We start from the raw sequence: 24,804 nt of genomic DNA on the forward strand, positions 1-24,804 counted from the left end.
GGCTGTGAAGCAGAAGTTTGAACTATTTCCTGGTCTGCCTCTAGATCACAGCCTAGAATTTCAAAAGATTTTTATTTAACTCCTTATAGACAATCAAGGAATTTGTTATGTGCTGTGGAAGTGTGGACGTTCGCTTCTTGAGTGATGGGCAGGCAGGGCCATGGAGGCCTCTCAATGGTATAGACGGTAGCAGCAAGGCTTGCATTTGTGAGAGGCAGAAGGTTGAAGGGCTTGCTAGAGAAGCAGCACCGTCTGGTGGGAAGAGCTGGCTTGAGTCCTGATAGTCCAGTTTAAGAGCATTGTCATCTTGGGGTTTTTTTTAAATAAATTTATTTATTTATTTATTTATTTGTCTTTGGCTGTGTTGGGTCTTCGTTTCTATGCGAGGGCTTTCTCTAGTTGCGGCAAGCGGGGGCCACTCTTCATCGCGGTGCGCGGGCCTCTCACTATCGCGGCCTCTCTTGTTGCAGAGCACAGGCTCCAGACGCGCAGGCTCAGTAGCTGTGGCTCACGGGCCTAGTTGCTCCACGGCATGTGAGATCTTCCCAGACCAGGGCTCGAACCCTTGTGCCCTGCATTGGCAGGCAGATTCTCAACCACTGTGCCACCAGGGAAGCCCATCTTGGGTTCTTTATATCAGAAAGAAATGGAATTTCTATCTCTCTTTGATGGTTTCACACCAAAATTGCTGAAAGGATTTCCATTAAATTGGGCAGTTATGTTTGGAATGGTCAGACTTAAAATAAAAGCTATGGGATGCATGTGAAATTCACTTTGGTGACCTCTGGTGGTGAGAGAGCCCCATGGGACTGCCCATCTGTGGAGATAGCCACACTTATTTAGCACCTTGGACAGAGAAGTTTAACATCCCCAGAAAGTCTCAGGTCTTCACTGAGCTCCTTCTTATCCGGACAGCTCTACAGAGCAGGCTTCAGAATGGCTAAAAGGACAGTAAAGTGATTTTTTTGGTAAGTGCTGGGTAGACCAGCTAGTAGGTAACATGGAACTAACTTTGTCTTCACCAGATTGTGAGAATTAAGTGAAATGAAGCAAGTATACTTAACTACTTTGTAAACTATAAATAATTGTATAAATATTAGTTATTATTGGGAAAGGCATATAAATATTACAAGACTAAAGTATAGGCTGAAATGCTTGAAGTTGATCAGATGATGATTTTATTTCAGCTAATACCTATGAAGTCCTTATTATGTTTCAGGCATTCTTCTATGTGTTTTACATACACTATCTCATCAACAACTCTATGAGGCAGGTCTTATTATTGTTAGTGTCTGTTTTATAAGTGGGCAAACTTAGGTAAGCTTACACTGATTAAGAAATTGCACAAGGTCATTCAGTTCCAAGCAGTTGAGCCAGGATTTGAACCCAAGCCATTAGGCTTTGAAGTCCGTTCTGTTAACTGTGATACTATTCAGTCTTACAATGATGAAGTACAGAAGGCTGATCTAGGTAAGAAAGCATGGTGGATTGGGGGTGGGGATAACATGATGAGATTGGATTTTAAGCAAACCAAGTCAGGCATTATATAAGTAAGACTGGGTGAAATGTGTCAGGTGATAAGGGTCTGACCTTTGGTTAGGTCTGCCACCACATAACATATGACCTTATTGATGGCTGCTTACTTGTCTGGAACATTCTTTAACTTCTTAGGTTGTTTTAGTGGTCTTAAATCCTAACTCCCTAGAGGTCAGGTATTTTGCCCTCCACGTGGATGGCATTGATACTTAAGACAGGCCTTGTAAAAGACAGTCGGACATTGTTCCACTAAGGTATGGGAAATTTTGTATTTGTTTTCATTTTGAGAGATGGTATATGAGGGGAAAAAAGGAAGGAGGAGCTCTTGTGTGTTAAAAGCTAGGTCTTGTGTGTTTAAGCTAGGTCTGGTAGCTTAAAATCAGAAAGATTTAGCCCATTGGTATTTGAGAGAGAATTTAATGGTTGTCTCTAGCTGGGTAAGACGATTTCTTATATGGTTATGATGATGGCGTCTATGAGGTTGGAGAACTGTCGTATAAATGGAGATCTCAGCAGCCTTCAAAAGGGGGAAGTGCTCTCAATTCCCAATTTCTTCTGGAACAGAGTCCAAGTTGTAGATATTTCCATGAATAGATACTGGAATGTAATTACTGAGTGTCACAATATTCATGAGGACTAGATTCCCATTAGCTTCTTAATATAATTTGATTCCGGTTTTCATTTTTTATTCATGAAGTCAGTTTTCATTCGCTTGACCTCATTTCTTTGTATCTCTCTGCCTTTAATGTGAAATAAGAAAACAGAATCCTACGCTGATTCTCTTTGATTTTTATCATTAATGTAGCTCATGAAGCCATGTAACAGATTTCAATGGCCAGAAAAAATTTGTCATTTATGTGCAACTTGTCATTAAATGATGATGGTGCTCTGACACAGATTTCATACTGGACCCCCGGAGCTCCCCATTTACTAATCAACTCAGGTAGATGATGCATTCTGGTGAATTGAACAGAGTGCAGTGGTGTGAAGCCAGACCATCTGCTATTACATTTAATATTTAAATACTAAGTTTTAAAAGTATAATTCATGTTATTGATATAACTGTGTATTGCATTTAACAACTGTGATCACATTGAAGCTATGTAAGCTTTTTGAAATGCATTCATATATTTGAAAAGAGGAACAAATTACTTCACAAGCATTCAGTTAGTAAATTCTTGTTTTCCACTAAATGCAAATACATATTATACTGTACCATTTTCTTATTTTCAAAAATATCTTGAAAATCTGCATTTTGTAATTGGGTTTTCTTGGGGCCTAAGGAAGCTAATACCTTTTAGGAAAAATAAAATTGTGCTAAGATATGTTATTGGAAGAACAAAGGATTTTATTACTGTGCTAGACTAAAGCGTTCTCATCTATTGGCCCTATAGTAACAGGTGGTGAAAACAGTCTCTTATGTTTGGATTAGAAAAGCCATGAAGGAAAAGATTCCTGAGAGAGTTATGGGAGTGAGAAGAAATGATCCAGTTCATTTCATTCCTAAAGAAGGTAGACTGTACTAAAACAGTAAGAGAGAGAAAAAAATGCATCTAGTTGTTTTGTGAGTATTTTGCCCAAGTCCATGTGGTATTTATGATGCTCTAATTTGTTGTTCAGCTCTTGTAATTTAAAAAGCAGAGGAAGTTTTCATGTTTAGCATATCCAATCTGCTTTTTCCATAGCTTTTTTGCTTTGTTTGAAGCGATCAATCATATTAACCCTCTGCGTCTTTCAAAAAGATTTTACAGGGTTTAGAGTCAAATGTGTTGGCCTAAGCCCTGCCCTTGCTACTGAAGTACATTCACATTCACTTTTAACCCATCACGCTGCAGGGGGATGGTAGTGCTAAAATCCTGGCGGTTTAACCTGGGTGATTTCTTCATGGTTTCATCTTTCTTTCTGAAGCTTTCTTCTGAAGAGCTTGTTAAACTATTTCTTGGAAGGGGATGGCATGGGGGGAGGTTGGGAGAAGGGACATGTTTGTCTTTATGGTTACGTGTACCTATGAACATGCATATTTATATTTTAAGCACTGAAAATTTAAGCATTTGCTCAACATCATTAGTCACTAGGGAAATGCAAATCAGTACCGCTTCACACCCATTAAGATGTTTATAATAAAAAAGATGGATAAAAGCAAGTATTGTTGAGTTTTTGAGTATGGAGAAATTGAAACCCTCATACACTGCTGAAGGGAATGAAAAATGGACAAAAATCTGGAAAACAGTTTAGTAGTTCCTCACAAAGTTAAGCATAGAGTTACCGTATGACCCAGCAGTTCTATTCCTAGGTATATGTCCAAGAGAACTGAAAACATATGCTTCTACAAAGAAATTGTACATGAATGTTCATAGCAGCATTATTCATTATAGCCAAAAAAGTGGGAACAACCCAAGTGTCCATCAACTGATAAATGGATAAAAACACAGTGTGGTGTATCTATATAATAAAATATTATTGGACCATAAAAAGGAACTAAGTATGGATACTTCCTACGATGTGGATGAACCTTGAAAAACAGTATTAAGTGAATGAAGCCAGACACAAAAAGCCACATATTGTATGATTCCATTTAGATGAAATGTTCAGAATAGGCAAATTTGTTGAGATGAAAAGTAGATTGGTGGTTGCCAGGCATTGGGTGGGCTGGGGAGATAAGTGGGGAGAGTTTCATTTGGGGGTAATGAAAATGTTCTGGAATTAGATGGTGGTGCTGATTGTGCAGCCTTGTGAATATACAAAAACCACCGAATTGTGGAGTTTAAGACAGTGAGTTTTATGGTGTGTGAATTATATCTCAATTTTAAAAAATCAATGCTTAAGCATCTGGAAAGTCAGGCATTAGCAAAATATTCAACCTGAGTGATAGCAGGCCTCTGATAAATACTTGCCAAGTGACTTGAACAAACCTACATTCTCCTCTATGATTCTTTTTTTTAAGAGAATATGCTTAAAATATATGGAACCTAAATGAAATTTTCCAAAGGCATGAAAATAGTAATAATGACATATCATTAATCTACCTCATATAAGTATTGATAAACCTTTTCTTGATTCTTAACTAAAAATCTCACACAATTTTAAAAGATCTCAATGAATAATTTTAAGATTTGTTGCACTTTTAGTGACCTGGAAGGCTGTTTTCAGAAAAGCGTTCGATTACTCCTATTAAGACTGTAGTTTCTTTCTTTCATGTGAAATTAATTTGGTTACTGTCAGATGCCGGACTGGGAATATAATTTATAACTGGTACATATTCTTGCAGTTTAATGGCCTGAGTTCTTCTTGAACATTTAAACTGAAAATTGATATATAATGTCACCATGGTAAATGATAATGATGAAATATTTCCTGCTTTGTAAGTAGAACTGAAAATCATCATAGTAAGTTTCTTTTCCCTTTTGGTAAAATTCCTTTCTTTACCCCGTGAGACACGTTGGTTTCCCAAGTTATGAGTTCAGTTTCTTTTGTTTGTTCTAGCCACTTAGTTTTTATTACAACCTGTTTAATTTTTAATTTCTCATTAAAAGTAAATATGGCTAATTTTCCTATCCATATTTCAAGAGGTCTTCCATTTCTCTCTGTCACAACCTTGATATAGCACTGTCTGGTGTGTATTACTACATAATTAAAATGCCATGTTGTTTTTGTTTTGTTTTTTTTCCTCATAAACAGAGCACTTCCAGGACAAGGTAACTGTTTAACAAACCACTACAGTACGAATTTAAAGAAGTTTGGTTTCTTACTTTTTCTCATCACCCTGCCCCTCCCTCTGTTTTACTTGCTCTCTCCACGTTTTCAGAAGAGCAGTCTTTGGTAAAGATTTTAACCGACAGCCAGATCTTCTAGGTAGTTCTAATCCTTGTGGCTCGCACCGCAGGTAACACTGAAACTTGTAAATTGTCGTGAACCTTGTAATGTTCATGGAACTTACTGACACCAGAGTGACAACGCCATGGAAGCTCTTATCAACAGAGCCCTTGCGGAAGTAGAAGTCAAAACAGCTGTCCGGTCAGGGTTAAAATGCCATGTTTTTTTAATCAAATAGTTCTGGCAAAGCAACCTATTAATACGTTTTAAATGGATCAGAGGTTTATTCCTGTAAAGTTGAGATAAATGTCACAACAGTCTTCTGGAACTAACCGATAAGTGGAATAATATGTACAGTGCTATGGGGAAGGTGGCAGCAATTGTAGGAAAAATGCTTAGGGATAAATGTATCATAGACCTTTTCAGTCAGTCTTGTTTATTTTATAATGTAGATACATTTAACATGCTCATCTTGAGTCATTGGACAAACACTTATTAAGCACTGACTGTATATGAGTCACTATGCTAGGCCTCTGGGTATTCAGTGGTGATCAAAATAGATAGTTCTGCCCTCAGCACTTATGCTATAATCGTGGAGCTCCCGGTGTGGGAGCACCCGGGTGGTTGGATCATAGTGATCAAAGGCAGAGACCAGTGTGAGGTGAGTCCAGAGGGGTAGGCAGGACAGTGGTAATCACGAGTGTGTAGTTACGGTCAAGAGTTTGGACTTCATTCCAACTGTAACAATAAGCCATTGAAGGCTTACTGCAGGGGAATCCAACTGTAGTTTTATAAAAATTACCCTGAGCAGTAGTGAATAATGGTTGTTGGGTATAAGAGGAGAAGCAGAGTTTGTTGTAATCCAGGCAAGTTACAGTGGTGGCTTAGACTAGAGTAGTGGCTCTAGAGCTAGAAAGAGGTAGATGATACAGATAGTTTGGAAGAGTTCGCAAAGTGTGGTGGATGGGATTTGGGGGAAGCAGAGTGAAGAGGGAGAAGGATGTGTCGAGGATGTTGTCTGTATCTCCAACCTGAACAACTGGGTAGCTGGAGATTCTGTGTCCTGAGATCTGGCACATGGGAGGAGGGGTGGACTTGGAAGGGACTGTCCAGTGTTCAGTTTGGGGCATGTTGAGTGTGAGGGGGAGGATATGTGTATAAGGCGGGGGTGGGGGTGGGGATGGAGTGCAAGGACCAGCCTGCCCTTCCTTGCGCCGGTGTAACTGGTTATGGTCTGAGTACAGGTTAGAATAAACAAGTCACTTTCAAAACCAAACACATTGCACTGCTTTCCAGCTTATGAATCATGCCTCTATGTTCTCTGCTACAGCTCAGCTCTCTAAAAATATCTATGTAATTATGGGCAGGATGAAACAATATTCATCTTGCAGTAAGATGTGTGCCTGCCTGGCCCACAAAGTCAGGTTACAGATTTGATCTCCACATGAACCAGTTAGATTTTCTGTTATCTTGTTACAAACAGGCTACATCCCTCACCTTGGATGGCTGACTTGATTACTTATTAGGACGGAAACTGGGCCATAGAGCTGGTTTGAAATAGTGTCGATTTATCTTCGCTACTTAAAACTGCGGTCTAGTGGCCTTTTGGAAAACAGAGCCCAACATATATTATGCACTTCTCACGTTGGTTATGGCTCTATCTGCCTTTGTATTAAGCATACCACATCATTTTATTCATCTTGTGATTTTCTGCAGCCAGTATTTTTATTTCCTTCAACAAATAGAAATGATAGAAATGGGCCATTTAGGGGCCGGGATTGCAAGTGTTTGGGTCTTTGCTGTACCTCTAATGCCTGGCACAGGGACTGGCATGCATTTGGCACTTGATATTTATTTTAAAAACTGAGTGATTGAGGAATGGCTGAATAGTCATTCTGTAAGAAGGAGGGCTAATTCAGTTTTGGGAAATCAAGAGATCAGGTGGACTATATTCTTCCTACAAGGTTATGTCCCTGAAATCTGAGAAGTCAAAGCTGTAAAATATAAATTTGGGAACCATCCTGATAAAAAGAATTATAGAAACCATGAGAGTGGAATTCCATAAGTGTATGCAAAATAGTGTAGAATAAGAATAGAGCGAAACTGAAAAGCAGAGGAAGGGGAGTTGGGAGGAGGCAGGAACCTGCGGGAGAGCACAGCGTCCCAGGGAAGAAGGAGCAGTCAGCACTGGGGAGATAGAGCCCAGAGGTGAGAAGGGATGCGAACGAAAAGGGGCCTTTGGGTTTGGGCAGAAGTCAAGCAAGTTAATGTGAGCCTGGGTGCACAGTGTGAGACAAGCTTGGGGAAATTCCACTGTCCTTTTGTTTATACTCTCCACCACTAATGATTCCAATCAAGAGGGGACTTTTTCTTAAGCAAAGACATAATTATTTTTGATTTTCTGCTGTGCATAGCCTGGCATCATAGGACACTGTACTGATATTGAAGGGTTTATTTTGTGATTTCTTATAAGCTGGTTACTTGATGATCAGGACCATATTTTTCCATTGCTCCTGTTACAGGTAATGATGTTTGATATATATAATTATCTAGGGGAATTGAAAACATGTCACAGTAGTTGGAGATCTGAAAATCAACCTGAACATCAATATGAAAAATATAGACTATTTCTCCAAAATTATCTGGGAGCTTTTCAGTTGAAATTTTATTAAATTCTCTAGTTCATGAGAGTGCTACAAAGCTATAATAATAAGCCCTGGCAATAAAGAAACTTGGGGTTGTGCTAATAATGGGGGTACACCCATAACACATACATATATATAATTTTTTCTTGGGCGTTTCTTTTGGGTGTGAAGTTGGTAAGAATCCCTGTGTGGAGAGGGATGGGGGGAGTACATTTGAGTCTCATTATTAGGATGCTACCATTGCAAAGACTTTTTCTCCTAAGTGAGATTACTTTATAGTAATGAAAAAAGTAGCTGCCATTTATTCAGTACCTACTTTGTTCCAGACATGTAACAGTAATCCTGAGAAGGAGGTATTATTTCTAATTTAAAGTGAAGAAATTGAAGTTTAAGTAATTTACCATAGATCTCAGGGCTAGTAAGTAGGAATCTAGCCGTTTTTTACTCTAAAGCCCATGCACTTTCCAATGTGCTGTCTGAATGAGAACCTTTAGGGTATCAGAGTGCGTTAAATATTTGATTGGAGCCAAGATAGCTCCACAGGGAAATCAGAAAACCATTAGATGAGAACTTTTTCAGCATCCTGTCCCCTAATCTGCCTATTTACCCATATCTGCACCTGAAATTCTTCTTCTTCCTTCCTGTTATGATGGACAAGGCTATTCCCTCTAAAGACTTGATTCTTTTTATCTTTTGCATCTTTAGTCTGTGTCTCTTTCTTTACTAGCTTCTTCCCATAAGCATAACCTAGACCTTTTCTGAAGCAAATACCTTCTGTATTGGTTAGGAATTGCTGTATAACAAACCACTCCAAAATTTGGTGAAGTTAATTTAAAATATCATTTATTTAGCTCACTGTTCTGTAGGTCAACAAATTAGTCTGGGCTCAGCTGGATTTACTTATGCATCTGTGGTCAGCTGCTGGTCAGCTAGACCGCTTTGCTTCTGAGGCATTAGCTGGTCAGTGGCCAGGGCCATCTGGGTGACTAGAGCATGTGTCTTCCATCATCCAGTAGGCCGGCCCGGACTTGTCCACATGGTTGCCTGGGAGGGTTTCAAGAGAGAGCAGAAGCCTGCAAATCATCTTGAGGCCTAGATTCGGAACTAGTGTCGCGTGCTTTTCATTCTGTCAACCAAAGCAGGTCACAAGGCCAGCGCAAGGCATGGAGAAGTGGACCCGTGAACATGGCGCTCTTCCTCGTGGGTAAATCCAGTCTACCCTTCAAGACCACCTCAGCCTGAGTTGTGTGCCTTGGGTCTGGGCTTCCTCTGTCCCTGCATTTAGAACATTGTGTGGCAGTTGTTGGTTTACTTCTTAGTAGAAAATGAGCTCCTTAAAGACAGCGACTGTGTTTTAATCCAGGATTTGGCTCATAGTAGGTAACTTTTAAAAGTGGAAATTTTTCTGAAAATAAAGCAGTCTAGCAGTTGACATCTGGCAATATGGAACAGAAGATAATATATGCTTGCATTTTAAGACTTGCTTGCTAATGTTGAAGAACTTTGGAGCAGACTCTATCTAATATATCAAAATCAAAATTTTTTTAAATTAATTAATTTATTTATTTATTTTTGGCTGCATTGGGTCTTCGTTGCTGTGCGCAGGCTTTCTCTAGTTGCAGCGAGCGGGGGCTACTCTTCGTTGTGGTGCGCGGGCTTCTCATTGCGGTGGCTTCTCTTGTTGTGGAGCACGGGCTCTTGGCACGCGGTCTCAGTAGTTGTGGCGCACGGGCTTAGTTGCTCTGTGGCATGTGGGATCTTCCCACGCCAGGGATCGAACCCGTGTCCCCTGCATTGGCAGGCGGATTCTTAACCACTGCGCCACCAGGGAAGCCCAAATATTTCTTTAAAAAAGTGAAGGGGGTGAAGAATTCTCTCCAGCATTCTGAGAAGGAATAATTATTAAATATTTGTGCACTGTCTTTGTATGTTTTTTTGTTAGGTTATAAGTTTGTTTATAAGGAAGACAAGTTACATTTTCCTGGCATGTTTGTCAGAAAAAGCATACCCATCCATTAAGTGGTCCACTGGGATCTGGGATGACATTTCTCATTTAGGATGTAAAATGAGGAGGGACATTAGCCAGTGTCCTGGGCGTTACTCTGGAAGACACAGAAAATAATGCTTCTGTTAGATGGGAGGTGAGATATACATAATGTAAGCCCATCTCTAAGTGAGGACGTCTTGTCACTGTCCTAATTCTTAATTGATGGATTTTCATGTACATTTTATTTTACATCTTAGGCTCAGCTGCCTCTGTATCTTCCCAGATTCCTCGCGTCTGACCACATTTTCCCGTCACAGGCTTGATATCTAACCATGCAGCGGAGGTCAAGAGGAATTAATATTGGGCTGCTTCTGCTCCTTTCTCAAATCTTCCACGTTGGGATCAGCAATATTCCACCTGTCACCCTAGCAACTTTGGCTCTCAACATCTGGTTCTTCTTGAATCCTCTGAAGCCGCTGCTTAGCTCCTGCCTTAGCGTGGAGAAGTGTTACCAGCAAAAAGACTGGCAGCGCTTACTGCTTTCCCCTCTTCACCATGTGGATGATTGGCACTTGTATTTCAATATGGCATCCATGCTCTGGAAAGGAATTCATCTGGAAGGAAGACTAGGAAGTAGATGGTTTGCCTACGTCATCACCACGTTCTCCCTACTCACTGGGGTGGTGTACCTCTTCTTGGAATTTGCTCTGGCAGAACTTATGGATGAACCTGACTTCAGAAGGAACTGTGCTGTAGGTTTCTCAGGTAAGGCAGATGCATTTCTAAGGTAGCCTGCATGAAAACAGTAAGGGAGGTGCAGCTGTTGTCATTTTTTGAAGCAGGGGTCCCAGTTGGTGAGGGAACTGAATTCTGAGTGGCTAAGCGCTGCTGGGGCTCGGATTTTGGTGAATAGGCTGATTGGAGCACAGGAGAGACATAGATTTTGCTATTTCCCATTATGCCGCATCATTCACTCTTGGACAATTGAGACTAGGGTCTGCCCAAAGGTAGTTTTGTAGGAGATGTGGTCCTGGAAATATGCACTGGCTCCATTATGGTGGGACGAGGGAGAGAGGCATTGGTGTACTTGTGGGAGTTCCCTAAAAAGATGGGTATGCATCTCAATAACGCCATTAAAATAAATGCACCACACCCTACAATGGCATGCTCACTGTGTTTTCAGAGCCATGATAGTCTTTATACATAATTCATGCTGTTTAATTAATGTAACAGGTCCTTAGGGAGGTGGCCTTGTCTTGATTTTGTAGATGAGGAAGCTAAGGCCCAGAGAAGTCAGGTAACTTGCTCAAGGTTACACACCTCGTAAGTGATGGAGCTGGGATTTGAACCCAGTCTTCATGACTTTAAACACGTATTACGTTGCCTCTCACTGTCCCCCTCACTAGTTCTTTTTTTACATTTTTCTCATAGGACTAAATTGCCATCAGGACTTAAAATAGGTATTCTAAAAATTATCATGTGAAGGGTAGGAGGGAAATAGTCTTGAAACCGAAGGAGATCAAACCCTTCCCTCTATTTTCCCTGCCGTCCTTACCCCTTCCCTCTAAGATGCATCCTCATGCATCTGATTGTGTGAGAAGAAAGGAAATAAGCCCTGCCTTCAATATGTCTTTCCATAGGAGTTAGAAAAATGCACATTAATAATATTTTTTTAATTGAGTTAAAAATCACATAAAATGAACGATTTTGAAGTTTACAGTTCAGTGGCATTTAGTATTGCACCATTGCGGGTGTCTTATTCCCATTTTATGTGTTATATATTTAGTAGCATACTCAAAGTCAGTATGAACTTCCGTGTTAAGAAACATCAAAGGAATGATTGCCTTGAAGACTGTCTTTCTACCGAATGCTGGGTTGACTTGTTGTAAGGAATAGAGTATGTTTCGAAGCAAAAAGTTGGATGTAATGGAATAATAATTTTCACTTTCAGTTAGTTTTCTTTGTAAATGTTGATCATCTCCACATTTGGATTGTTGATATTTGTATGCTCTTTATCCTCTTTTAGGAGTTTTGTTTGCTTTGAAAGTTCTTAACAACCATTATTGCCCTGGAGGCTTTGTCAACGTTTTGGGCTTTCCTGTACCCAACAAATTTGCTTGTTGGGCAGAACTTTTGGCTATTCATTTCATCTCGCCAGGGTAAGTGTTTGCTCTTAGAGAATACAAATGAAGAACCTGATATTCCATAGAGAAAGAATTATAGTCATAATGAGGTAATCAATTGTCTTTTACAGTGAAATTTGTTCTTTAACTGTAAGGACAGAATCCAGCTTAATGGTTTTAATGTCAGATATTCCTGTGTTTGAATCTCGTCAGCTACTGAGCTGAGTGATTTTGATGTATTTGTCTTATCTGAGTTTCCATTTCCTCACCTTTTAAGTTGAACCTGATACACAGATTTGGGGATTTATATTAACCAGCCTGTCAATTAATTAATTCTAATAACAATAATCCAAAGAGGCACACAGAAACCACATAATTAGAAAGATACAAAATCAAAAGGTATGTTGGTCCAACGCTTTTAAGCCATTTTAGTTGTGAATTTTCTTGGTGGTAGACTCTTTAAACAAAAGACTTTCCTCACAATTTTGATATAGAAAATGGATCAACTCTGAACTGTTTTGGGTGGAGAGGAAGCATAGGGCTCCTCTCCCTTTGCCTTACCCCTGTGTCACTGGCTGCCTTAGAGGCACCTCCGCAGAACCCTAGAGCTCCAGGGAACACAGTTTGGGAATCACTGATGTCTGCGAATTTCCTTTACAGACGAGGACAAGGAAATTCAGAAGGTTTAGGGACTCATCAAGCAGTGTCGTGGTAGACACTAGACTAGTTAGGATTCAGGCCTCTGGACTCCTGGCCTGGGTGTTCTCGGGGGGGGATGGGGGTGAGATGGGGCGTGCTTTTCCGCTTTGGTTCTTTTCTCTACTTTCTGTTCAGAAAAAAAGAGAGTGAACTGTGTTATTTTCCCACCTCTTCCACCAGCTGCACTTCTCTTAATCTGTATAATGCACCTGGAAGCCCATGGTTTGCTCATTTATTTTTACTTCGGGGACCTGAACGCTGTTTGGAGAAGGGGGAGATTCAGGAAGATTCAGAAAGAAGTAAGGAGGGTATTTTTTTGCTGCTGTTCTTTTCAGACAGGAGCTTTTTTTCTCAGCTTTCGATTTGTGTGACCGCGTTGGGTGTCGTACTTTATTTGAGAGTATTCTCCTTGGGCTGTGTGTCAGCCCAGTAACCTTGAGTCCTTCTTTAATGCTAATTTCCCATCGTGGGCAGCCATTGCCAGCTGGTCTGTAAAAGGCAGTGATGTGGCCACTGAACACCACTCATTTGCAACTGTATTGTTATCTTGTGACAGTTCCACGAAGAAAGCCTAACAAAATCTTCAAAGTTTTCTTTGAAAAAGGGTCCAGTAATGTCTGTCCCTTATCTGAACAACCCTCTCTATACCTTGTCACTCACAGCTCCCTGACTTGCTTGATGTGACTTGGTTTTCTGTGTAGACCAGAGACTCTTGTGTGTGAGGGCAACACCCAACATTCATATGAAAATCACTCTCTCTGGTACTTGAACTTTTATTCTATAATGAATCCATTGAACAGCAGTGCCTTTAATAGTCTCATGCAACTATTTCTGAAGACTCCATCGTGCATTTTATTTTTTTAGGGCCCCCCACCCTTTACATAGAAAAAGGATGGTTGCATTTTTATGTAATATGCTTATTCTGCGTGGAGGGACCTGATATTCTGAGCTTGGGAATTAAATGGAATTTCCTTTGAAGTTTGAAAGACTAAATCTTTTGGTTTTTAAGATTTGACTACTTTGAATGATAAACTTCTGATATCCAGGCATCTACTTATGCATGTGTCCGTTAAAGACGGAGCTGAACACTGGTCCAGGAAACCTAAGAGGGGCGTGCTTTTTGAGATGGATCTTGGAAGAATGGGGGGAACCAGAGCTCTCTCTGCTCTGCATTGTTATCCTCCTGGTGGTTGTCAATTAGAGTTTTCATTGGGAAAACACTGTAAATCTTTACAACAAAGCCTGCTTTATCGACGGACTTAATGAGCTGCCCTTTGGGAGAAAAAAAAACCTGCCAAGCAAACATTTGGTGGACCTCTGTGTTTTATGAAAGCCACAGAATTAGTAATTTCCCCAGTTAGGGAGTTTTATGGAGGGAAACCACTCCAAACAGCCAGCCGTTCGTTCAGCCAGCACTGTGAGAGGTATGGACTTGACCAGCAGAGTGAAGTAATCACACTCCTTTGCTGGGGCTTTTGCTTTCACAGTTCTCGTGTGTCCCTTGTTTCAGTGACGTCTTTGCCTCACATGGTCTTTTACTTTCCCTGCATGTCGTGGGGCCCTGGTAGGTGGTTGTGTTTAAAGAAGTGACCCTGCTCCCGAGGTGGCACAGTGGGGAGGTGATTCCGAAATTCTCATTTTCACCTTAAAGCTCAAATTTTATCATTGACAATAAATATCACTAGGTGTTTTTTTTGAAGGCTCACATTGTTCATTTTTGAGAAGACGTGTGCCATTTTCCATTTATTTAACCATGGTCTGTCAGTTTTTCTTTCAAGCAGGCATGGCGGGGGAGGGTCCACGAAAAGTGGCCAGTTCATCTCACAGCTCAAACGAGCACACTAGTGCTTCGTCTGGAGACAAGCATCTCACTTGGATATGGAGTTGAGGTGCTTTATGCAAATTTCCCATTTTGTATACAGCATATGAAAAAGATGTATACTACTATTGATATTTTAAACATTAAAATTTTACTGTTTATCAAGATATTCTTAAGTAGAACTTTCTTTTTTCTTTTTAAATGTGAATGTGTGGCTGTGAAAAATACAGCGACTACTGGTACTGTTTGGAGTCACCGCCTTGATTCATTTGATTCAAGCAGCCAAGGCACAAGCAGTTGGACCCACCGTTGCTTTTATACCACTAGTGCAATCGTCAACACGTGGAAAAGGGCACATTATACCTCAGTATTATTATGAAAATAGTTCTGACTTCATGAACTGCTGGAAGGGCCTCTGGGACCTCCAGTGGCCCATGGAGCACACTTTGAGAATCGCTGCTCCCAGCTCTCATGCTGCCTCTCTAGCACTACCCTTGACCGTTTCTTAGCTTGTATGCAAGGAAAGATGGGGAGCTTCATGCAGTCAGGGATGGCAGAGAAAGGGAAGCAGTGAAGTATGTGAGAACATATATTGTATAACCACTGAAATTGCTAATTAACAGTTGCTAATTAGCATGAACTGTTAACACTTTGTCTGAAGGAGAATGGCCACTTGTCACTCTCATTACAGGGACTGACTATAAGATCTGCCTGTGTTCCACGCAGGACAGAATTCCTTAGATGCAGGGAACTCCTGTCCCGCTTTCAGTTCTCTCCTTGCGTCTGCTTACATTTTGTGCTAAGGTGCTTCTGGCATATTCATCTAAAATGCAACATACAGTTCTTTCTTCCCCAGTAGTACTGAGATAGGGAATATAAAAGGAATGTACATTCGGCTGGCATACACTGTGTTTGACTGTCAGTTGACACCCCTATGGATCTAGCTACGTAGTAGTCTACTGGATTTTTGCCTTGGGAATTAGAACTGAGGTTGGGGAATAACAATTTGGAAGATGACGGTAACACCATCTCCTGTCCCACATGTTCTTTTAGAACTTTGCCACTCTACCTAGAGGTGGGGTCCGGTGCATCTCCCCCTGAATTGGGTGGATTTGTGACTCAGTGTAATCAGTAGATGGCAGCAAAAGTGCCATGTTAATTCTGAGGCAAGAAGTTTCTTGCCTTGTGAGCTGAAACACTTGCCCGTGGAGCCCATGTTCCCTGATTCCACCATGCTACGAGGAAGTGGCGCATGACAGGTGAGTGAGTGGCCATTAGATACAGCCATGAGTCCCCTCAGCCTCAACATTGTGGAGCAGAGACCCGTCACCCCCTGTGCTTTCTGAATTCCTGACCCACAGAATCTGTGAGTGGAAGAAAACAAGTGTTGTTTTATGTCACTACGTTCATTTGGGGAGATTTGTTCTACGTAATGTCAACGAGTTGAATGAAGAAAAAGGGAGGGAAACTAGAATGAAAAGCAGAGGAGTACAAAGGGCAGTGTTTGTGCAGTGGGGGGAGAGCGGAGGGAAAGCAGAAGGGAGCCGAGGATGGAGGCCTGGGGAGGAATCCATGCTGAGATGCTGTGGTACCACGAGTCATAACATCACCACCCATCGAGTAGCAGGGCTTTAAAGCAGTGGTTGGCAACTGTGGGTTCTAATCCTTTAAAACGTTCTGAAATCAATGTAGTGGGTCACAACCAGCGTTTGAAAGAAAGAGAGAGAGGGAGGGAGGGAGGGGAGGAGGGAGGGAGGAAGGAAGGAAGGAAGGAAGAGGGGAGTGGGAGGGAGGGAAGGAAAGAGAAAGATGGATTAGTGTTGAATGTGGTAAGGGTATTATTTCAAGGAACTTTTGTTTTAGCTATGTGTGTGTGTGTGCTATATTTCTAAAAATGTATTTTTATTGTGGGACACAGTACAAAAATTTTGGGAGGTGCTGCTTTAAAGCAGCTACTAGTTGCTTAAACTAGAGTTAAATACATTTATGGGATCAGAGACATTTATTGCCTTCAGCGAAAGAGGGTTAGATTGCCAGGTCTTTGGTGGCAATGAGACGAACAGGCTGTGACTCCAGATTTCTACTAATTCATTGTCCTTCATTAGAATACGTGTTAGTTTACAAGGCTTCTCAATGACCGAGTGAGCTCTCAAGATAGCTGTCTGTATATTGGAGATGTATGCTAACAGATTTAGACTTCACCTAAACCAGAAATGCTAGTAACGGTTGTTCAGTTATAAACAAAGTTATTCGTAAAAATCCTTTGAGAATTCAAGAGAAAGGGGTTATCCAGAGCAAAGGAGACAATGAAGTGTAAAAGTTAACACATTTTTGCAAAAAGTATAATATTCCTCTCCAAGCCTTTTAAATGTAGACCTATTCAATAACTTAGTAGAAAATAAAACAAAACCTGAATGGATATAGGGTTAAAATATACATTGGCAGTTTGTGTAAGCAAGCAAGTGGCAAATAGATAAATCCAGTGATACTTAATTGTGCTTTGGAGAGAATGCTCCTTTGACAAAAATGGCCTGATGGATGAGAGCTAAGCAGGAACTGTGGTCTTCTCAGGGCTGGGGCCGTGTTATGGCAGCCCATGGAGAGGAGAGAGGGCTGCTGTCTGAGATTCATGTATTCAAGGGCAGGTTAAGTTGTTTTTCAAGAAGTTATATTACACAGTTACATCTTTTGTACTTACTGGGACAGTTGCATTTTTCTACTAAACTTGGATGACAAATGTTGCATATATAGAATTGATACTCACCTCTGTTTTCTTTCACGGAAACATGTTTTCACAGCCTGTTAAAGACTTCAGTTTGAATCAACATCCCAGGACTCTCCTGAGCAGATTTTCCTTCTGCATTCCTTGGATGTCCATTGATATATTTCCTCCCTTTTCCCTTTACAGACTCCTGTAAAGAAAGGTTATATGAGTTATATAAAAGAGTTAGTTAATTTGTCTGTCTCCAGGAGGGCTTCCAGTTGAACAGAACTCAAGGTGAGAGCAGTACTTAACCAAAGCAATGATTCCCTTGAGTTAGGTTTTACGAGATGAGAATGAGAAATTCCGAGGCAGAGAACTTTCCCTCCCACTAGAATTGGAACTCTTCGAGGGAAGGGGAGTGTGTAAATCATCTCTCTGGCTCTGGAGTCCAAGTTTGTGGCAAGAGAGAAGACCCAGCCTTGTCCTGAGCAGCTGGCCCATCCCTGACCACCGTAGGAAGAGCTTCAAGCTAAATAGGAGGTGCGTTAAGAACAGAAAAGAATTGTATCTGACTACTAAGTTTTCTTCTTTCTTTTATAAGAGATTTAGTGTAACAATTTCTTTTAACAACTGGTTATATGAGGTAAAGAATTAAACTGAAAAGAAAGCAGTAGCTAAATGAGAGTGTAACCTAATTTCTCAGCTCCTAATTGAAAGAACAATATATTCATTGTAGAAAAGTTGAAAATATATAAAGTATGATAAGGAAAACAAATTGACCATCTTCTCCTTCCCAGAGAAAACTACTTTTAGCATTCTGCCATCACACACCCCTTCCCTTATACGCGATTATATTTCCTATTTTCTCATTTAATGTGTTATAAGCAATGGCTCTTCCAAAGCCTCAGTTTTAACGGCTGTATAATGATTCCTGTTGCGGTTCCTTTATTTTCCTATTCACTAATTTTACATGCTAATGTTATTACCTAATCGTCCAAATTATAAGTGAGGATGTCTCTCAAAGCATTATTTGCTAGTCTTGGCTCCCAGATCTGAATATGTCCTCAGAGTAGATTTCCAGAATTAGAATAATGGATTTGAACTATTTTCATGGCACTTTTATACATTTTACCAACTTGCTTTCTGTAAGTTTGTTCTAGTGTATAGCCTACCAGCAGCATATGAAAGTGTCTGCTTCCCCACTTTCTTGGCCAGCCTGAATATTTGCTGTAAGATTTTTGGAAATATGATATGTAACAAAAATTATTCTCTTGCTGTTATTTACACATCTTTTGTTAGTGAAATGGGACAACTTTTTATTTCCTTTTTAGTAAGTTATATTTCCTTGTCTGTGATTTGTCTTTGTGTCCTCTGCATATTTTCAGGATGCTGTAATTGTTCATTGTTAGAGTGATGATACTGAATTTCAAGGGGTTCTTATTAGATTACATATACTAAGAAACCTTAAGTACACAGTACAATTTTAAGTTCTATAAATAATAACTTAGACAATGTCTATGGGGTTTTTTTTGGCTGATATGAATGGATAAAGATTTATTCTAAACTATAGGTAAGAACAGAAACTCTTTTACACTGAAAATAAAGAAATGATCTGATAGGTTGTTTTGGGAGTAGATTGAAGACAGGTTTTATTTATTTATATGTTTTAAATAAATTTTATTTTTTAGAATGGCTTTAGATTTACAGAAAAATTATTGAAGAGATACAGAAAGCTCCCACATAACCTGCACCCAGTTTCACCTAATTTTGACATCTTAACATTAGTATGGTATATTTGTTACAGTTGATAAGCCAATATGACACATTATTGTTAACTAAACTCCATACTTTATTCAGATTTCCCTAGTTTTTATGTGATGTCCTTTTTCTGTTCTAGGTTCTTATCTGGAATACCACATGACATTTCATGTATCCTTAGGCTCCTGTGTTAGTCAGCTTGGGCTGCCATAACAAAATACCATAGATTGGGTGGCTGAAACAACAGAATTTTATTTTCTCACAGTTCTAGAGGCTAGAAGTCCAAGATTAAGGTGCCAACATGGTTGGAGTCTGGCAAGGACTCTCTTCCTGGCTTGTAGATGGATGCCTTCTTACTGTGTCTTCACATGACAGGGGGAGAGACAGAGAGAGACAGAGAGAGACAGAGAGAGAGTGCATGAGAGGATGCCGTCATGAGAATCCCACCCTCATGACCTCATCTAAACCTGATTATCTCCCAAAGGCCCCATCTCCAAATATCATCACATTGGGAGTTAGGGGTGCAACATATGAATTTGGGTGGAGACAAAATTCAGTCCATAGCAGCTCCTCTTGGCGGTGACAATTGGTCTTATTTTTAATGAAGAGTTGTAAGATATTACTCCTGAATGTCCATGTGTATAAGCATTAACTTCCTTTTATTTGCCCTCTTGTAACCCAGAAGCAGTGTTCAGTTAGCCATGTAGCATGGTTTCTAAGCAAGTTTTAATTTAGGTGTATGAACACATCTTGTCTTCTCTTAAATGGAACTGCTGTGGCTCCACTGTAAAATGTGCACGTCGTACACAGAGGTAGACATGAGAAATCTCCATCCCAACTAGAGCACACCAGCATGGAGGACTCCTGCTGTCTGTAAATTACTCAGACCTTGTTTCAGGCCTGCTTCACCCAATTGGCTGGCTCAGAACAGCAGAGAGGAACAGTAGGTAGAAATAAGGAAGCAGCTGTGTTTCCAGTTGAACACAGAGTTGTCTGGAATAAGGTTCACTACTCAGGTTGAAACTAATTGGCCATCATGCTGTGATGTAATTGTGGGTGTGTGTATGATAGCACTTAGCCAATCTGTACTTAACTAACTAGGCTTGTTAATGATCAATTCTGGTGACTTAGTGACAGGTGCAAGACTTGGATTTACCATACTGGATGTCTCAGGTAATGACGACTGGAGGTTATTTTTAAAAGATAGAATTTTTTAAAAATCAAAAAAAAAGTCATATGCTCTAAGTTAAAAGGTGATATCAGTAAGTACATCTTATTAAATTAAAGAGCTCTGTATAATGTGTGTTACAGGAAAAGGGTGTTTTTTAATCTGAGAAGTTAATTACCAATTGTAGCAATTATTTTGAGTTGACTTTTTTTCTTACTAATATTTTTTTTAATTAAAGAACCCTGTGAAGCACATTTATTTCCCTTTGGAGTGTTTAGAATATGCACTTTGGTCTGTTTGGAATTTTTTTTTTTCAGGAGACACTATTGGAGATAAATGTTACACAACTTTCACTCTCAATAAGATGATAAATCACATCTCTGGAACTTTCTGATGTATTTTCTTAATTCTTCCCATTTCAGTGTAAGGAGGAATGTTTTTAAATAGAAAGTTCTTTATATTTGCTAATTTCCCCCTTCCTCTTCTGCAGTATTAAGTGATTTTTAGTTAAAAGTCTTGGGAGTTAAATAGTCAAGAGGACTGTTTTCCATTTACATTCAGGTTTGGTTCAAATTATACAAAATGAAGACAGTCGGTGCTATGAATTGAAATCATTAGTACATCAATTATCCTGTGATAACCAGCTGAGAACAGGCTGTAGACTACTTGAATGCTCCTTCCATTTAAAGTTGGCTTCTCATTAGCTTATATGAGAGATGAAATAATTTGATTATAATTTATCTCTCTTTAAATGAACATTGTTCCCCTCTGAATTCAAGAGGAGAACATTTTAATTTTGTAGTCATTTATAACACACAGGTCAAATAAATAACAAGTTTTATTTCTAGCAATATATCTCTTCTATTATTTATATTACTACAGTTCCTTGATTCTAAGACACACTTTTTTCCCCTACATCTTTTTAGGGCAAAATAGGCCACAAACATAATAAAGATAACATCATAAATCAGTGGGGGAAAATAAGGGTTATTTAGCAAATGGTACTTGAAGAATAGTTTAACCATTTGGAAGAAACTAAACTTACAGATTTAACTCACTGTACTCCAAAACAAATTTCGTATAGATTATGTTTAGAAGATTTAAAAAACAGCATCTGAAAAATGTCTAGGAGTGTGTGAGGGTAATTTTTCAGTTCTTGAGTTGGGAGGACATTTCTAAACCTAAAAACAATGAATATAACCTCAAATGAAGTCAAAAGCAACACCTTTTTTCCAGGTCCAAATACATTATACATTAAAATGAAAGGCAAAAAAGTTAGCAATATATGTGGAAAAAGAGGATCATATCTTTGTGATGAACAGTACTAACTGCAAGAAAGAAGTCCATCAATAGACAATGTACAGAAAAAAATTAATCGGTGACTAATAAATGTAAAACATAAAAATTCATTGTTGACCAAATACAGAAAATTAAAATAGTAAGCTATTTTACTTATTAAACCAACAAGATTAGAAAATTATTACTGTTGTTAAGAGTTTGGTGAAATGGGAGTTTACATAAACTTCTGATGGGACTGTATCTTGGTACAGACTTTCTGAAAAGTAATTTGATGATCTGTATGAAGAGCTGTAAAAAGTTTATACCTTTTAGTTTGGTAATTACCTTTCTAGGAAATTGTCCAAATTATAACTGTAAATACAAAAAAAATTTTTTTGACGCAAGTATATTTATTGTCATGAAGTATTGGAAAATTGGAAAATTGGAAACCACTTAAATATCTAGTAGTAGGTAAGTGGTTTAATAAATCATGTTGTAATAGAATATTATATAGCCATTAAAATGCTATTTTCAGAGATTATTTTAATGGAATTGGAAGATCATCAAGATAAGGATAGAGGGAGTTCCCTGGCAGTCCAGTGGTTAGGACTCCATGCTTTCACTGCCGTGGGCCTGAGTTCAATCCCTGGTCAAGGAACTAAGATCCTGCAAGCTGAGCACAGCAAGCCAAAAACAAAAAAACAAAAAAAGCAAAAGATAAGGGTAGAAAGTAGAATACAGAGTATTACATATGATGTGGTTTCAGTTTTTTTCCAAAGTAAGAATAGTCACCAAAAGGACTAAGAAAAGGACATAAAAATATTATTAGTTGTTAACGTTATGGAATTATTTATTGTTTTTATTTAACTTTTTTTGGCCAAATCCTCTATGGTGAGCATGCATTATTTACAGTGGAAAAATTGAGTTATTAAAATATTAACAGTAGCATATTTTCATGAGTCTTAACTTACCTGTGCCTCCCAAGTTCCAGGAGGGCAGAGCTATAGTCTCTTCTGTTTGCTGTGTATTCCCAGTGTCTAAAACAGTGCTTGGCCCATCACACTTACTCAAAAGTGTATGTTTGTTGAATAAAGACAGTTTGGGGTGGCTGGCCCAACTAAAGATAATAGGCAAAGTGTAAATTGTTGAGTTACTGACCCGAGTTCGGAAGTCTAGAGAGGAAAGAAGTCAGATGCAAAACCTGAGTGCTGAGTTAGAAGGCAAAGTCAATTCAAATGGGTAAAAAAGAAAACAGCATTCAGGAGGCCTGAGAGGCAGCTCAACAAGGGGGCTAGAATGGTTGAAGTGCCCCTCGGTGCCCAGCAGTGCCTGGCCCCGTCGGCCCAGCCTCATCCTACACAGAGACCACACATTCCTACATGAGGTAATATAAACAGGGACTGTGTACCAGGCTACAAGGGCAGCTTCAATCACCTCTAAAAATAGAGATTTTATAGGCCATATTCTCTGATCACAAAGTAATAATAAAGACTTTAAAAACTAAATATGAGTAAAAGGAAAAAAAAAACCAATTCCAATAATCATTCATAATCACTTGGAAATTTAAATAATTCCATGATTAAGAGGAAATTAAAAAAAAAAACCTTTAGAAATGAACAATGAGAGCACTCCATGTCAAACTCTTCAGTGCTTTTTATAATATAACAAGGAATTTAAAAAGTAAATAGATGAAGTCCTCAATTTAAGAAGCTAGAAAAGGAATAAATACAAGATTAGAGGATGAAGAGATTGATAATGATAAAAGCAAAATTTAATAAAAAGGAAAAAAATGATAGATAATTGGAGGGACATATCTTTAAAAAGACGTATCAAATGGGCAAGTCTATGGCAGGTTTAATTAAGAAAACTAGAAGGAAAACTTGAAACAGATATGAAAAAGCAGATGTAAGTAGGTATGGAGGAAGCTAAATCAACTTCTAAAAGGATGTATATTTTCATAAAGAATTTTTTTCTGGGGCTTCCCTGGTGGCGCAGTGGTTAAGAATCCACCTGCCAATGCAGGGGACACGGGTTCGAGCCCTGGTCCGGGAAGATCCCACATGCCGCGGAGCAACTAAGCCCGTGCACCACAACTACTGAGACTGCGCTCTAGAGCCCGCGAGCCACAACTACTGAGCCCGCGCGCCACAACTACTGAAGCCCATGCGCCTAGAGCCCGTGCCCCACAACAAGAGAAGCCACTGCAATGAGAAGTTTGTGCCCCGCAGCAGAGTAGCCCCCGCTCGCCGCAACTAGAGAAACCCCTCGCACAGCAACAAAGACCCAACACAGCCAAAAGTAAATAAATTTATTTAAAAAAATTTTTTTTCTGTTTTAAGAGATCACTCTTTTTTTTATAATTAAAGTTTTAGACTAATATTGTTAAACCCAAAAATTCTTTTTAAAAGAAAACATTATAGAGATTTTATGATCCAAACAATATTGATATATAATCTTTAAAAGGTCTTTGAGTTTCTAAGGTGTATTCCAACATCAGTATTGCATCCAAAGTTGTAGAATTTATTTGATGAGATCTTACTGAGTCAGTTTATGAGGGCTTAGATCCTGTAACTTTTTTTTATAAATTTATTTATTTATTTATTTATTTTTGGCTGTGTTGGGTCTTCATTTCTGTGCAAGGGCTTTCTCCAGTTGCGGCGAGCGGGGGCCACTCTTCATCACGGTGCGCGGGCCTCTCACTGTCGCGGCCTCTCTTGTTGCGGAGCACAGGCTCCAGACGCGCAGGCTCAGTAGTTGTGGCTTACGGGCCCAGTTGCTCCACGGCATGTGGGATCTTTCCAGACCAGGGCTCGAACCTGTGTCCCCTGCATTGGCAGGCAGATTCTCAACCACTGCGCCACCAGGGAAGCCCCGATCCTGTAACTTTTGAGGAAAGATGTCCCAGTGTAACTGACATTGTGCAGATTTTGATGAAGCAGTTAATTTTACTTTGAGGGTGATATAAATTCATTGTATGATATAAACCAAGTAACTTGAACTCTGAACAAAGGCTCACATTACTTCCTATTCCTCTGAAGTGATTTTGTGAAGTGTGATGCACCAGTGGGTAAAAATACTTCAGGACTTGCTAATGAAAGACAGAGTGTACAGAGTCTGCTTTTCTAGCACATATTTTTATAGATGTTGAAAACGGTGTTGTCAAACGATATTTTAAAAACTGTCAGGTGTGTGTGTTTTTCAAATGAGTTTTAAATAATTCAGTACCATGCAGGCGGCAGAAAAATGGCCTTATAAACTTGCAATGCTCTTTTGT

The 24,804-nt window shown here is 39.4% G+C and overlaps 1 protein-coding gene across 5 annotated transcripts in view; it reads left to right on the top strand.

Annotated features, from left to right (window-relative positions):
- The window catches only part of RHBDD1 (rhomboid domain containing 1), a 118,984-nt gene that overhangs the window by 13,287 nt on the left and 80,893 nt on the right, over positions 1-24,804 (top strand). For 3 of the 5 annotated variants that reach the window (XM_036858329.1, XM_036858333.1, XM_036858330.1), the window contains exons 2-3: positions 10,239-10,746; positions 12,008-12,140. In XM_036858329.1, the coding sequence (XP_036714224.1) occupies positions 10,314-10,746; positions 12,008-12,140 (566 nt within the window). In that variant the 5' untranslated portion in view covers positions 10,239-10,313. Of the gene's footprint in view, positions 1-949; positions 969-10,238; positions 10,747-12,007; positions 12,141-24,804 lie in introns of those variants that run through there. The other 2 variants (XM_036858332.1, XM_036858331.1) reach the window with 2 other exon arrangements.

This window comes from Balaenoptera musculus, chromosome 7 (assembly GCF_009873245.2).
Source record: "Balaenoptera musculus isolate JJ_BM4_2016_0621 chromosome 7, mBalMus1.pri.v3, whole genome shotgun sequence".
Taxonomy (NCBI): domain Eukaryota; kingdom Metazoa; phylum Chordata; class Mammalia; order Artiodactyla; family Balaenopteridae; genus Balaenoptera; species Balaenoptera musculus.